At 47.9% G+C, this 14,434-nt stretch overlaps 1 protein-coding gene across 1 annotated transcript in view; it reads left to right on the forward strand.

The window, feature by feature from the left end:
• The first annotated feature begins 10,770 nt into the window (after positions 1–10,770).
• HCN2 (hyperpolarization activated cyclic nucleotide gated potassium and sodium channel 2) overlaps positions 10,771–14,434 on the forward strand; it is a 57,046-nt gene continuing 53,382 nt past the window's right edge. Inside the window, exon 1 of the mRNA XM_066636403.1 lies at positions 10,771–11,117. Within this exon, the coding sequence (XP_066492500.1) occupies positions 10,771–11,117 (347 nt within the window). The remainder of the gene's footprint in view (positions 11,118–14,434) is intronic.

Raw genomic sequence — 14,434 nt, forward strand, 5'->3', positions numbered from 1 at the left:
CCTAGGAGCATACAATCTCAATTTCAGCATAGGGGAGGCAACAAAGAGAAAGGTGAAAGTAACAGCAGATACATGTCAGCAAATGCACTTCTTTGTGCTTAGGGGATTGTGTCCAGTGAGGGTTGGAAAGAAGATTAAGGAATTAAAACTCTCCATGCAAACAGTAAATTTTGAGGGGAAGCTGCAGAAAGAGTATGAGAGAGATGACTTAAATACGTTTGTAGTTCCTAATAGAACGTTGTTTTTCTGTGCCATGCAGAAATCCTCCACCTGCTAGGAGATAAGGATGCTAAAATGACAAGAGACTGCTGCATTTAATGCTTCAGTAGCAGCTAAAATTAGACTGGGGCTGGTTAGGGGAAATGCCAATTAGTTATCTGAGGGGAAGGTATTGTTTGTGCTATAATTAGGTGGTTTGAATTTTTTTTTTTTAATTTTATTTTGCTGCAGTCTTTGCTCTCAGGTTTATAGTATGAACTCCTGTGAATGCTTGTGGTTTAAAAAAGATTTGACTCTCTCCTAGAATTTGACTTCCAATATCTAGGCTGCCCTCAGTTCCTGATATTCTGTCACAGTCTAGCATCCCCCCCCTCCTCAAAAAAAGGAAAAAAAAAAAAAAAGGCAGGCCTGAGCGGTTTTGGAATCTAAATCTCATTTCCCTTTTTCATCCTAAAATAGTATCCTTGAGGTGGCTAACAGCAGTCATAAAAGCCTTTTTATGATCAGGGCTTTCCCACTTGTTTTTAAGTAGTGTACCACTTTTGTGAATGCCACTGGTACAAAAAATGGTTGCTGTCCACAGAAATGAGCAGTCACCCCATAGTTGTCTCCACAGCAAGGAAGACGCTTCTCTGGCTACTGCCACCACCTGATCTCTCCTCTGTTGTGCCGGCTCCTTGCCCATGTCTCGTCAGAAGGGCTGCACTGCAACTATAGTTGCCATGCAACTATACTTCACTGGCAGTGCACCACTGTCCCAACCATGGCCACATCCAGTGGTATCAGGCCAAGCAGAGAAATGTCATTCACAGCCTAATCCTATGCATGTCTACTGAGAAGTCTCATGAAAGTCAATGGGGTTTACTCTGAGGTTAGTGTGCATAAGATTGCATTTTCAGCCTTGCAAGTAGGATCAAGTGTCACGGGGCTGGAAAAAAAGCAAGGAGTTAGCACCTCTGACTTCCATATTCCCACTCCGACCCTCTCTCCCTTTCTGGATTCAAGAAGTGGTGGTGGAAATGGATTGATGGTTGGAGGCCTCAGTCAGCCTAATGGAAGGGCTGGCTATGAATGCAAATGATTTTATAAATCGATAAAAAGAATAACTGCATACATGCATACTCAAAGCACCAGATGTTCTGCTCCGTTTGTAGTCCTCCTGGTTTGGTGTTATTTCAGCTGCTTCTTCAGTCCCTTCCCCCCAGAAAAATTAAATGGAAAACACACATATGGGCTGTGACAGCTGCTCAGTTTTTCCAGGGGATTGCTGTCTCCTGGGTCCCACCTGTGGGTCAGACAATGCTGAATTTATTCAGAAGGATTCATCAAGAGAAAAGACTATGTTGCTGTATGGGTATGTTTGTTCCATGCTGTCCTCTGCAAGCAGCCTAGGGATACAGTTGAAATAACACCAGAGGGGAAGGTTTATAAGCTGCATTGAAAATCTGATGCTTTGGGTAACAATGAGCTTTGGGAAGAAGCATTTTTTAAAAAACAAATAACAAATGTGCTTCATTCCCTTTGGCTCAAATCAGAACAATTCAGCATTACGTTCACCAGTAGCAAGTGCATGAACAAACATCTCCTTGGACACTTGCACTCTAGCCTGGGCTGTAAATGGATTGTAAAATGAGGGGACCTTACCGGGTCAGTGAGGGATGTGGAAAAAGCCCTTTAGCCTCTCCTGTAGCTCGTGCTGCTGCTTTGGTATATTATGGTTAAGAACGTAAAACTTGCCTTGCTGCATCAGACCAAAGGTCCATCTAGTCCAGTATCCTGTTTCCAACAGTGGACAGCCAGATGATCTCAGAAAGCTCAGGGGCATGAAGGCAGCAACCCCGTCCGTTGTTTCTCCCCAGCATCCAGAGGTCTACTTCTTCTGGGGGGTTCCATTTAGCTAGACATGTTGATGATTATTGATAGCCTCATCTGCGTGACTGGTCCTTTCAAAGTATGACGCTAGGTCTCTGCCCTAAGAGACTTACAATTCATCATTCAACACAAGGGAAGTGAAATGGAGGCAGGAACAAACACCTGAGGCCTGGGAGAAAATTTCCATCATTCTCTCCCCAGAGCCTTTTATTGCTCATCATTGCCTTTATGTTTTTAAAACTGTTTGTTAATGTTGTCTTCTGGTTAGTAGCTGAGACAGAGGGCTCATGAGGGAGCCACCTTACTGAAGCCAAGCAGATCTGATCCGTACCTGGATGGAAGACTGCCTGGAAACCCCATCCTGCCCTGAGTTCTATTACCTGAGATAAAATATGGTATAAATGCAACACACATGGGAAGAATACCCTTTAATTGCATGCGTGTGCTTCTGAACTTGCAGCCCAAACCTATGCGTGTCTGCTCTAAAGTAAGTCCCATTATAGGCAATGGGACTTATTCCCTGGTAAGTGTGGATAGGATTGCAACCTTAGGTTACACTCTTGTAACACTCTCTTGAGAGGAAGCCCTACTGATCACAATTGGACTTAATTTTGAGCAGATATGCATAGGATTGTGCTGTTAGCTGTGACCTGATGGCCAGCTTTCATGAGTTTGTCTAGCCCTTTTTTTAAGCCATCACAATAACTTGTGAAGTGAGTTCCACAAGCCAGCTACACATCATGTGACACAGCACTTCCTTTTTGGCACCCTAGGCCTACTACCACTCAGAGCACAATTCTATGCTTGTCTAGCCATAAGTAACTCCCACTGTCTTCAGTGGGGCTTACTCTCAGGAAAGCATGCCTTGGGTTGGAGTCTCACTCTTGTGCACAGATAGATGCACCCAATGCTACATACATTCTTCTCTTTTATGTGCTGGTTTATGTTTTTTCCCCCCTTTCTTTCCCCCTCACTTGTGCAATATGCCCTGGGTGCAAAGTTTCATTCTTCTGTTTGTATGGGGGAACACAACCACACCCACACCCAGGAAGTGGCCAAATCCTCTTTTCAGAACCAACCTGCTATCTGCATCATAGCAAGACACCACAGTTTTCTCTTGTGCATGGAGAGGTCTGCCAAAGCGCCAGTGCTCCTGCCTGTCAGCTCATTATCCGCCAAGTCAGCCTCAGACACACACTCGAGGGACAGCCAACAAAAATAAAGGCAGACAGCAGGACGTGCTCCGCAAAGCCAAATAGATACTGGCTCAGAGGCCACCGGTAGCTCGACATGCTCTCTTGGGTGCCAAAAGCAGAAGGCTGCGGAGAAAGGAAAAATAAGGAAAGGCCCGGAATGATACCTGGACAAACCTAAGCCAAAATACAATGCGCAATTAATTTAGGAGTTCAGAAGGTACAGCAGTGGCTGCAACTTTAGATGGCTTTTGAAAAAGACGCACACCCAGTGAGAGAGAATCACAGCGGTGGCATAGCTGGAGGGGGGCAGAGCACTCAGGCTGCAGCGAGGTGGGCAAGCGGCCCCTCCCTTTGGAGCCATTCCCCCCACCTGGGCCTCCCCGCCAGACTGAGCACTCGGCCCCCGCAGTTACGCCACTGAATCATAGAGCTATACCGTACCTTGTGCAAAATATTCTCTAACTGAATTAGGCTGCAATTCAGTGCACCCTGAGATAAGCCGCAGTGAACAGAATTCATGTCTGAATAAACAAGAATAGGATTGTGTTCTTCAACTGTACTTTCCCCGTGATCATCGATAACTAGAGAAGGGCTTAGCATTTGGTTTTTCCCAAGTATGTTCTCAGGATTCCTGGAGTTCCAGTAATAGCAACCAACTTCTCTGATGAACAATGTGTTCATCATAACTGATCTCTCCTTCCCTGCTCCCCCGAACGCACAGGAGTGTTTCCTAGACACTTCTCTGTGCACAGCAGCTATGAAATCCAATAGATTTGGCCCATATTTATGGGTGTGCACAACCTAGAATGTTCACCTGGAATCCTTAGCAACACCCAAAGGTTCTATGGCTCAAGGATTTCTTAGTAGACAAAACGGAGACATTAGAGTACCACTGACTGAATTCTTTGCCTTTACCCAGAATCTAAATCAGTGTTTGGCATAAGGAAGACTTCTCAAAAACTGGTCTATCACACTGAATTCTAAATTGATCCTTATTTTATTTTTAGCCCACCCTTCTTCCAAGAGGCTCAGGGCCATGTATAAAAATTCCCTCCTAATTGCCAGTTGATCCTCTCAGCACCCTTGTGAGGTCAAATAGATTGCGCATAAATACTGGTTTAGACCCCTGCAATAAGTGTCACGGTCAAGGGAGGGATCTGAATCCAGATCTTTGTCCAGCATTGTAACCATTACACCACACTAGTTTCTTTAAAGAGGTATACTTTGGGTCAAAACACCATACCTTCACTGAATCTCAACAAAAGCCAGTGTAGGCTTTATGGAGAGAATGCAGGCCAAACATATATTGCAACACACTTTCTGCAAATCAGATACAGGCAGAAAGTAGCAATTATCTTGAAATGCAGATACAACACAGAAGAAATGGGCTTCTACAAATATTTGAGATGCTCCAATATTGCTACCTGAACTTTAAATTTGGAGTTAAACTCTACTTACTAAAGCATACCTCTTGTAAAACAAAGTATACTTCTTTGACTTCAAAATTAAAAATGCACACTTTGCATATAAAATTCTAAGTTGTTAGCAATCAACAGTCCAATGTTATGGATAACTTTTTGGGAGCTGTCTTAAGAGGCAGGTTCATATTTTTTCCAGTTGTTAAATTTGCTAAATTATTCCAGTTCTAGTTTTATTATTTACTGCACCCTCCCTCTAATGAGCTTGGGGTGGCATTCATAGTTCCCCACCCTCAAGTTAGGCCAAGAAAAAAATGACTAGTCTAATGTAAGCCAGATTGTTTTGTAGCTGACTGGGGGATTTGAACCTGCTTCTCCCTGTTCTTAGTCCGACACACTAACCACTACTCACCATACTGGCTCTAGGGCATATCCTCAATTTTATCACAGACTTGAGTGGTGGTGACTCACTGTCAAGTCTCTCCTTTGCTAACTATTTACCAAGCAGCCTTTGGCAAGTCACTTTCCCCTCAGTTGTGCATCAGTAAAAAGAGAGTTAGAACCAGAAAATAAAGAATTGCCTGCATTAAGAACAATAATAATAGTTACACATTTATTACATTAAAAGCGACACAATGAGACTACATGTTTTTCCAGAAGGAATTATCCTCTTTTATACCCAACTTTGGTTTTTCTTTTCTTCCATATTTTAAAAATGCCTTCATATTTGCATTTTAGAATTAGACTCCTCTGCATCTTGGAACTTGATCATTATGGGCTGTGACACAAATACTATTTCACCCTCTTTCTGGAGACCTGCGGTCAAAATCAGAAGAGGCAAAGGGATGCAAGTTGTTCTGCCAGCAAAGTCGAGCCACTAGGAAGCTGGTGGGGTCATCCCACTGCATTTGCTCCAAGAACTCTGCTTGAGGGGGGTCATGATTGGGACATATAAAATGATGCATTGGATGGATAGAGGAAAGTTTTTTTCCCCTCTTGCACAACATCAGAACCAGGGAACATCCACCAATCAATTTTAGTGGGAGAGACCAAAATAAATATTCAGCATGTAAATTAAAATGTGGAACTCCTTGCCACAGGATGCTGTGATGGCACCTCGCCTAGATGCCTTTAGGAGGGGATTGGACAGATTTACGGATGAAAAATCCGTCACAGGTTATAAGAACTGTCAGGTTTGAAAGATAGCCCATCTCTGAGTGTCAGATGCCAGGGAGTAGCAACAGGATCTAGGTATCTTTATGCCTTGTGTGTTCCCAGAGGCATCTAGTGAACAACTGTGAGATACCAGAAGCTGGACTGGATGATGGCCCTTGGCCTGCTCCAGCAGAGCTCCTTGTAGGTTCTTATCCTTTCCCAGAGAAGAAGTCATGCTTGTCTGCTGCCACAGCACCTGCTAACTCATTTGATCAGCTCCGATGTTCATTTGTGTGCTGCACAGGAATGTGAGTGGGACACTCCAACAGCCACATTGCTCACATTGCTTGTCTTGTGGGCCTCATTATGTGAAGGAGAAAAAAAATTGTTTTCCTTTCTCTCTCCCTCCATGGAGAAAAGAGGCTTCCCTCTTGAGGTGACCACGCCTCTGGCAAGGTGCTCTCTCTGATCACAGATGTTAATGCTGCAGCACTTGTGTTAGTCATCACGATGTCACAAGCCCATTTTGTTGGAGGCACTGCATGCTTATTAGAGAGTAAGTACTAATGAAGCAGCGGTGTTTACTTCTGAGTAAACAGAAAGGGCTGTATTGCTGCTGTTCTCTGCCTCTTCTTCATTCCTTCCTTCTGCTCCCTCTTTTTCCAGCTCTCCTCCCCCTTCACCCCCTTTCTCTGTCTCCTTCTCTTTATCTTTCTATCAAGACCTTCTTCCCCCCCCCCCTTTCTGGCCATTTTCTTTGCCTTTCCCTTGGCAATCTTTCTTCTGTCTCACTCCCTCCTCCCTACTGCTATGTTCTTCCTACTCTTTTCTTGTCCTGCTATTTCTGTTTGCAGAGATGCCAGTCCATTTCAGTTTAATATAGCTTACTCCCAAATAGTTCTGCACAGCCCTGGCTTCAGTCTTTGTTTTGCTTGCCTGACTTCTTCTGCTTCCTGGCAATTGCTCATTGTCTTTCCCACCCCCTCTCACCTCATGTTTTGTTTTTGTTTTTATAATTTTCTCTCCTTGCTATTTCCACCCTCTCTTGTTTTACGTAAGAAGAGCCCTGCTGGATCAGGTCAAGGGGCCATCTAGTTCAGCTTCCTATCAGCGCCCTCCTATAAATGTCTACTCAGAAATAAGTTCCATTGTGTTCAGTGGTGCTTACTCCCAGGAAAGTGTACAGTCTGTATCTCACAGTGGCTCCCCAGATGCTTCTGGGAGCACACAAGACACCTGTGTCTTGTTGCCACTCTGAGATAGCTTACCTCTTAAACTGAATGGTAGCTGCAGACAGTCATCATGACTTGTAACCTGTGATGGACTTTGCCTCCATAACTCTGCCCAATCTCCTTTTAAAAGCATTTAGGGCAGGTGCCATAACAACCTCTTGGGGCAAGGAGTTCCACAAATTGATTATCAACTGGCTAAAGAAATAGTCAGCCCTTTTGTCTGCTCTAACTCTGCTGCTGGTCAGTTTTAGGGGATGTCCCTAGTTCTGGTGCTATGTGAGAGGAAACAGAACTTCCCTCCATCCACCCCATGCATAATTTTATATGAGTCATAACATATTTTCTCCCCTCTGTAAATTTTGTCTGCCTTTGGTCCTTTTCTCCTAACTTTCTCCTTCCTCTTTCTTCCTGTCCTTCTTAGTTTGCTTTTTTTTTTTTTCTATTTTCTGCCCCTTCCCTTTCTAAGGCTACACACCCACCTGGGAGTAAGTCCCATTCTAACCAGTGGAAACTTACTTCTGAGTAGCCATACCTAGGGGTTACACTGTTTTAACTTTCATTCTCAGAGGTGGCCAGAAACCTTTGGGTGGGTTCTGAGATGGGTTGCTGAATGGTGCTGTTCCTGCCACTGCCCTCCTCCTGTTGGGAGGAGTGCATGCAAAAAGCACCACTTTATTCTGCTTGGCAAGCTCCATTTGCAAAAGAGGAGGATGGAACAGAAGAGGAAATGTGGAAGAGGATGGGCCAGAGAGTCTCTAGAGCAGTGATTTTCAACCTTTTTCATCTCATGGTAAACTGGAAAGGTGCTAAAATTGTCATAAGAACATAAGAACAGCCCCACTGGATCAGACCATAAGCCCATCTAGTCCAGCTTCCTGTATCTCACAGTGGCCCACCAAATGCCCCAGGGAGCACACAAGACAACAAAAGACCTGCATCCTGGTGCCCTCCCTTGCATCTGGCATTCTGACATAGCCCATTTCTAAAATCAAGAGGTTGCACATACACATCATGGCTTGTAACCCATAATGGAATTTTCCTCCAGAAACTTGTCCAGTCCTCTCTTAAAGGCATTCAGGCAAGATGCCATCACTACTTCTTGTGGCAAAGAGTTCCACAAACTAATTACATGCTGGGTAAAGAAATATTTTCTTTTGTCTGTCCTAACTCTCCCAACACTCAATTTTAGTGAGTGTCCCCTGGTTCTGGTGTTATGTGAGAGTGTAAAGAGCATCTCCCTATCCACTCTGTCCATCCCCTGCATAATTTTGTATGTCTCAATCATGTCCCCCCTCTTTTCTAGACTGAAGAGGCCCAAACACCTTAGCCTTTCCTCATAAGGAAGGTGCCCCAGCCCAGTAATTATCTTAGTTGCTCTCTTTTGCACCTTTTCCATTTCCACTATGTCCTTTCTGGGATGTGGTGACCAGAACTGGACACAATACTCCAGGTGTGGTCTTAGCACACTATCAGGTTTTTGACACTTGCCAAGGCACACCATGCTGCCAGTGGGGGCTCACATCCCCCATTGGGCCTAACAAATGACCTTCCCCCAAATTCCTGTGGCACACCTGTGGACCACTCATGGCACACTAATGTGCTAGGGTATAGTGGTTGAAAATGGCTGCTCTAGGGAGACACTCTAGCCCATATCTTGCCTCTCCTTCATGCCTCTTCTGTGAATGTGGCAGGAGGAATAGAACTGGCAGCAGGGATGGGCTGGCCTGGTTTGTTCTTTTATTTTGTCATTCTAGGACAGGAGTGTCCAAACTTTTTGGCAGGAGGGCCACATCATCTCTCTGACACTGTGTCGGGGGGGGGGGGGAGAATTAATTTACATTCACATAAATGAATATATTAGAGATGGAACTTATATGAATGAATAAAGATCTTGCAATAGCTCAATGCCTATAAAAGGACTTTCACAAAGCAAGGCTGGCCTTTCCTTCGCTGCTGCTAGTGCATCACAGATGTGAAGAGCAAGCAGTGGAGGAAGCCCTTGTCCCACAGCTCACACGAGAGGTTGCCCTATTGCTGAGAGCAGTTGCATTGGGCCAGCATGGGCTCTATCAAGTCTCTGGAAGGCCAGAGGCCCATTGGAGACTAGGGGCTCCCCGTGGGCCGGTATGGGAGTCCCCGAGGGCCGCAAGTGGCCCCTGGGCTGCAGTTTGGGCACCCCTGCTCTAGGAAAAGGAAGCTAACTTGGGTTCTCTTTTGCTGCTGTTGACCTTCCTATTTCTTTTCTCAGTCCCCCCTCCCGTTTTTGTTCTTCCTTGTCTCCTATGCTTGGTTTTCTTCTTCCTTTGCCCATCCCTGCCCCCTTCACTTCTCTTTTCTTTTCCTCTCCCCCCTTAGCAGCCATTATATCCTCATCTTTTCCACTCTCCTTCTTCCTTGTCTCCTTTTCTTCTTTAGGTGTTTCCAGACAGGAGCTTTTAGAGGTCACATTTTGTGCTCTTCCTCTTTCCTGGAGGGCTCACTCAACACTGCTGCCCATCTGTTGTCCACCTGTATTCTCCCACACGTTGACCACTGCTTTTTAAATGTGGAACATCTGGTTTTCTGCAAGAAGGGGGTAGAGCAGCCACACAGTCTCTGCAGGTGTGGCCTCTTGTTCACTGCTGGGGTCTTTTTCGAAAAGAGCCACCATCGTGTGAGGTGCCCAAGCATCCAAAACCCACGTGCTCTGTGGTTGTAAGTGGCTTGTGGGTGCTTGGATGCCTCACATGGCGATGGTGCGTTTCGAAGGACTCTGGTGGGGAGGCTCTGCCTCACCTGCAGAGTGTTTGGGTTGTGGGTCCTTGGATGCCTCACACAGCGGCAGTGTTTTTCAGAGAACTCGCCTGCCTCCCCATCCACTGCACATCCCCGGAGGAGTCGGCCCACTGTGTGCCAGCATGTTCCACTATGCGCTCTCGGCAACAGGGCACAGTAACATGGAAATGTGTCCAAATGCTGAGGGGTGGAAGGGACGTTGCCTGTAGAAAAGCAACACATCAAAGTGACCCTTATTTCCCTTGACCTTCATCCACCTTCCCTCCCTCTGTCCTGCTTAGACCTGGTCTGCTTGCCTTCTGGCTCCTCTTGACCGCTGTCCTCCCCCCCCCCCCCGGTCTTCCTTTTCTCCTCCCTTTCTCTCTCCCCAGATCCTTCTTTCTTCACTGGCTTCTTCCTCCCTCTCCCCCCCCCTTTTGCCTGTCCTTCTCCCCCCTTCCTTCCTCCTCTCCCCCTTTGCCTGTCCTTCTTTCCTTCCCCCCCTCTGGTTGGTTCCTTCCCTTCTTCCTTGTCCTTTCCTTCCTTCCTCTTTCCCCCCTCTGCCTGTCCTTCTTTCCTTCCCCCTCGACCTTTGCCTGTCCTTCCTCCCCAGCCTTGGACCTTCCTCCCCCCGTTTCCTTTCCTCCCGCTCGACCTTTCCCCGCCTCCCCCCTCCGCGGGCTCCTCCCCTTCTCCGTGGCTGCTGCTGCTGCTGCTCCTGCAGCAGCCGGGCGCGGGGGCTCGAGTCCGGGCTGCGGCTGCGGCGGCTGAGAGTCCAGCATGCGGACGGGCGGCGGCGGCGACGACGCCGGGGCAGCCACGGCGGCAGCCGGGGGCGGCGGCGGGGGGTCCCGCGGCTCGTCCTCGCAGCAGCCCGAGGAAGGCGCGGCGGGCACGCTGCTGGCGCTGCGGCGGGGCTGCAGCATGGGCGGCCGGGCCGGCAAAGGGGGCTCGCCCAACGGCGAGTGCCGCCGCGGGGACTCCGGAGGGGAGCCGCCGCCGCCGCCCAAGGTGTCCTTCTCCTGCAGCGCCGACGACGGCGGCGGCGGCTCCCCCAAGGCGGCCGAGGAAGGAGCCGCCGCCGAGGGCGGGCCGGGCGAGCCCCGCGGGAGCCAGGCGAGCTTCATGCAGCGCCAGTTCAGCGCCATGCTCCAGCCGGGCGTCAACAAGTTCTCGCTGCGGATGTTCGGCTCGCAGAAGGCGGTGGAGCGCGAGCAGGAGCGCGTCAAGTCCGCCGGCGCCTGGATCATCCACCCCTACAGCGACTTCAGGCAAGGGGGCGCGCGCGGGCGGGCTGGCGGGCGGGGTGAGGCAGCCGCTCAGGGTGCCTCCTCCGCGCCGGGCGGCGCTGAGCGGGAGTCCGGGGAAGGGGGAGAGGTGGCTGCTGCCTGCGGGCAGCCCCAGAGGCAGGCGTGACTCCGCAGCCACCCCACAGGTGATGTCGGGTACAGAGGCAATTCCGGGAGGGGGGAGTGACAGAGAGGGACGTGCAGTGGGTGGGGAGGCAGGTGAGGCAGAGCCTCCACACCAGAGTCCTTCAAAAAGCACTGCTGCCATGTGAGGCATCCAAGCACCCAGAACCCACACACTCTGCAGGTGAGGCAGAGCCTCCCCACCGGGGTCCTTTGAAAAGCACCCACAACCCATGCGTGCTGCATGTGGGTTGTGGGTGCTTGAGCACCTCACACCGCTCTCACCAGCCTCCCCACTCACGGCATGATCCTGGTCAGGAAGAGCTGGCTAACCAAGGTAACTTCTTGGTGATGTTGGTAACTAGTGGCAATGATGGGTAGAGCTTGCTACTCTTTCTCTCCAGCAGGTTTGGATGAGAGAAGAGAAACTCCGGGGTGCCTTGGTGGGATGGAGCTCATAGCAATTTGAGGTCATGATCTCTGGGATCCTGGGAGGGAAGGTCGCTCCTCCAAGTAAAGCTTCCTTCTGTGGAACTCCCAGAATCTTTTGGGAGTCAAGAACCAGCAATTCAAAGTAACTTCCTCAGGCGTTGCAAGGGAGATGAAAAAGCTGCCTTGGACAGTGTTGAGGGGAGAGAGCTTTGGAGCGATCCAGCTCTGTAGTGATTTTGGGTTCAAAGAATTCTACTCTGGGTTATTTGCAGGGGCGGGGCTGTGATCTTGTAGTGGAGGGGGGTACTGTGGATAAGGTTGGCCCACAGTCACCCTGATGATATATCCTTACCCAGTTGACACACCTCTCTTAGAGGGAGGCCACCCTGGAGTGGTTTGGGGCTTCAGAATCCTGCCTTTGAGTTTGGAGGGGTGTGCGCACGGCGCACATTCGTGATTGGAAGTTTCCACAGGGTAGCGAACTGGAAGAACGTGGTTCATTGTCTCATCCTCTAATAAGGAAATTTTATGGAAGAGTGAAGGCATTGCAAGGTGACCCTCAAGTATTTGTGAGGGCTTGTTGCGTGGGGTGTGTGAGTAAAACAGCTTTGCAGAAATAGTGAATCCCCCTCCCCCCAAGAGGAGTGGGGAGTTACAGGCAACTCTTGCAGCAATCCCAGATTGACTCCTGAGATGGTAGATACAAGAGGAAGGCATTTGGCAATTGGTGATAATCCTCTCTAGAGCAACAAGATAGGAACCTTAGATCAGCAATCATCTCTACTGCAATCTCTAATTCCAGAGCAATCCTAGAGGTAATGAGGTGGGAGGGAAGCAGGCTCCACCATACCTTCCAACATTGCCTTGTACCCCAGGCAGTCAGATTGTCCACTGCTGCTTGAAAAACCCAGTTTTTTTCTTCCACCTGCATCCCCTTCCCTACACTTCCCCCAGTGATTTCTGGTACCACTTGTGGGGTTTGTTGGGGAATTCTTAATTGTGAGTGAAGAGCCTATGCAAGAATCTTGGGTATTCCATGGGTTATTGGGGGGGGGGGGCATGTAGTTAGAATAACTACGATTTCTGCAATAATTTCAGATAAGCCAGGAGTTTGTATGGTTCTGTCCCAGGGCTTATAGATCTTGGGTAATTGGTATGTAAACTTCTTTGCAACAATTCCCAGGATCCCATGGTTGTGTGGGATCATCCATTGTGACTGCTAAATCCTCCGGTGTGTCAAATGGCTGGCAGGGCTTACACTTTTTTGCAGTAATTTGAAATGGCCTAGAGGTGGTGTGTGTAGGGAGAACAATTGTGCGCCCCATAGCTGTTTCAAGCCCCTAGGGACTAGTAGGAAGCTAGCAGGAGGTGTCGGGTTCCTGTTGTTGGAGTGCTATGCTGTTGTGTTTGTAAACAACCTTGGTCAACTTGCAAAAATACACGAGGTAGACATGCTTCAAAAGAACAATAAATGAAAAAAATCATAATCCTTAAAAATAAAGGGTCATTCATTCTTATAGCAAATCCAGATTAACCCAGCAGCTGTGGGCATATTGGATTATAATGAGTGCATCCGTTTTGGATAAAGTAGAGGTGGTGGCTTTTTTCTGGCAGAGGGCACTAGATCACCCCCCATATAGTACTTTGGGGGGCTGATCTCTTTCCCCCTCCAGGAAAGTGTGTGGTTAGTGTGTATGAATGAAAGATGGGTGTCCTTCGCCTTGATTGTCCACCCTAATAGCAGTTGTAAGTGGGTGATTGGGGGTAGCAAGAGGCTGTGTTGGAGTAGGACTAGACAGGCATGGGACAGCATGTCCTGACATTCTAAGTAAATTCAGTTGTGGAAAGGGATGGTGCTGAGTCAGTTTCTTTTATTCCTTATCTACCTGGTTAGAGTAGCATTGGAGAGATGTTGAAGATGCTTTATTCCATACTAGGAACCTGGGGAAAAACCTCAGAGGGTGGGGTAGTACTGTATGTGAGAATGTAGCAAAAGAACTTAGAGCCCAGTCCTATGCATGTCTACTCAGAAGTAAGTCCCATTATAGTCAATGGGGCTTACTTCTAGGTAAGTATGGGTAGGATTGCAGCCTAAGAAAAGTGGGATAGAGGGGTTGAATTGCCTCTTTAGTGACATTGGGGGCAGTGGGCATGACTGAGTATATCTCAAGATGAAGGGGAATAATTATTGGAACAGTGTTATTTACAGTGCATGAAATATGCCCTGATGATGTGTCTTGTTTTGGTTTTCAGATTCTTGAGTATTAAAGGCACGGTATGGTCCATGACCTCTGTTTTTTGGGTTCCTAAGAAATTATCTGGTGGGGTTTATTAACCATTCTCTGTGCTCACCTTCATACAAGGATTCTGGAGACAATGCATGACATGGGAATATTAGGATTAAAAAAGTACAATCAGGAATTAAACAGCAGAAGTAAAACAAGATGGTGTTTGTTAGGGAGGTGTGAATCAGGGGCCAGGCAGAGGGGAAGATAGGAGATAGGGCTCTCTAGAAATCTTCAGGAAATGGAAGTGTGTGTGTGGGGGTGGTGTGTGTTGTGGGTCTTGTAAGTTTTGGGCTGAATGACCCTCATGAGTTGGTTGAGGTCATTGAGAATGGATTGTCCAGCTTTGGAAGCTGTGGATACTCATTGACTGAGAATTAAAATAGGCACTTTAAAAAAATAGGGGAGGGTGGGATAAAGGCATGCCTCTCCAAAATCTGTGTGTTTCCCCTCCCCAAA

Source organism: Tiliqua scincoides, chromosome 8 (genome assembly GCF_035046505.1).
Source record: "Tiliqua scincoides isolate rTilSci1 chromosome 8, rTilSci1.hap2, whole genome shotgun sequence".
Lineage (NCBI taxonomy): Eukaryota > Metazoa > Chordata > Lepidosauria > Squamata > Scincidae > Tiliqua > Tiliqua scincoides.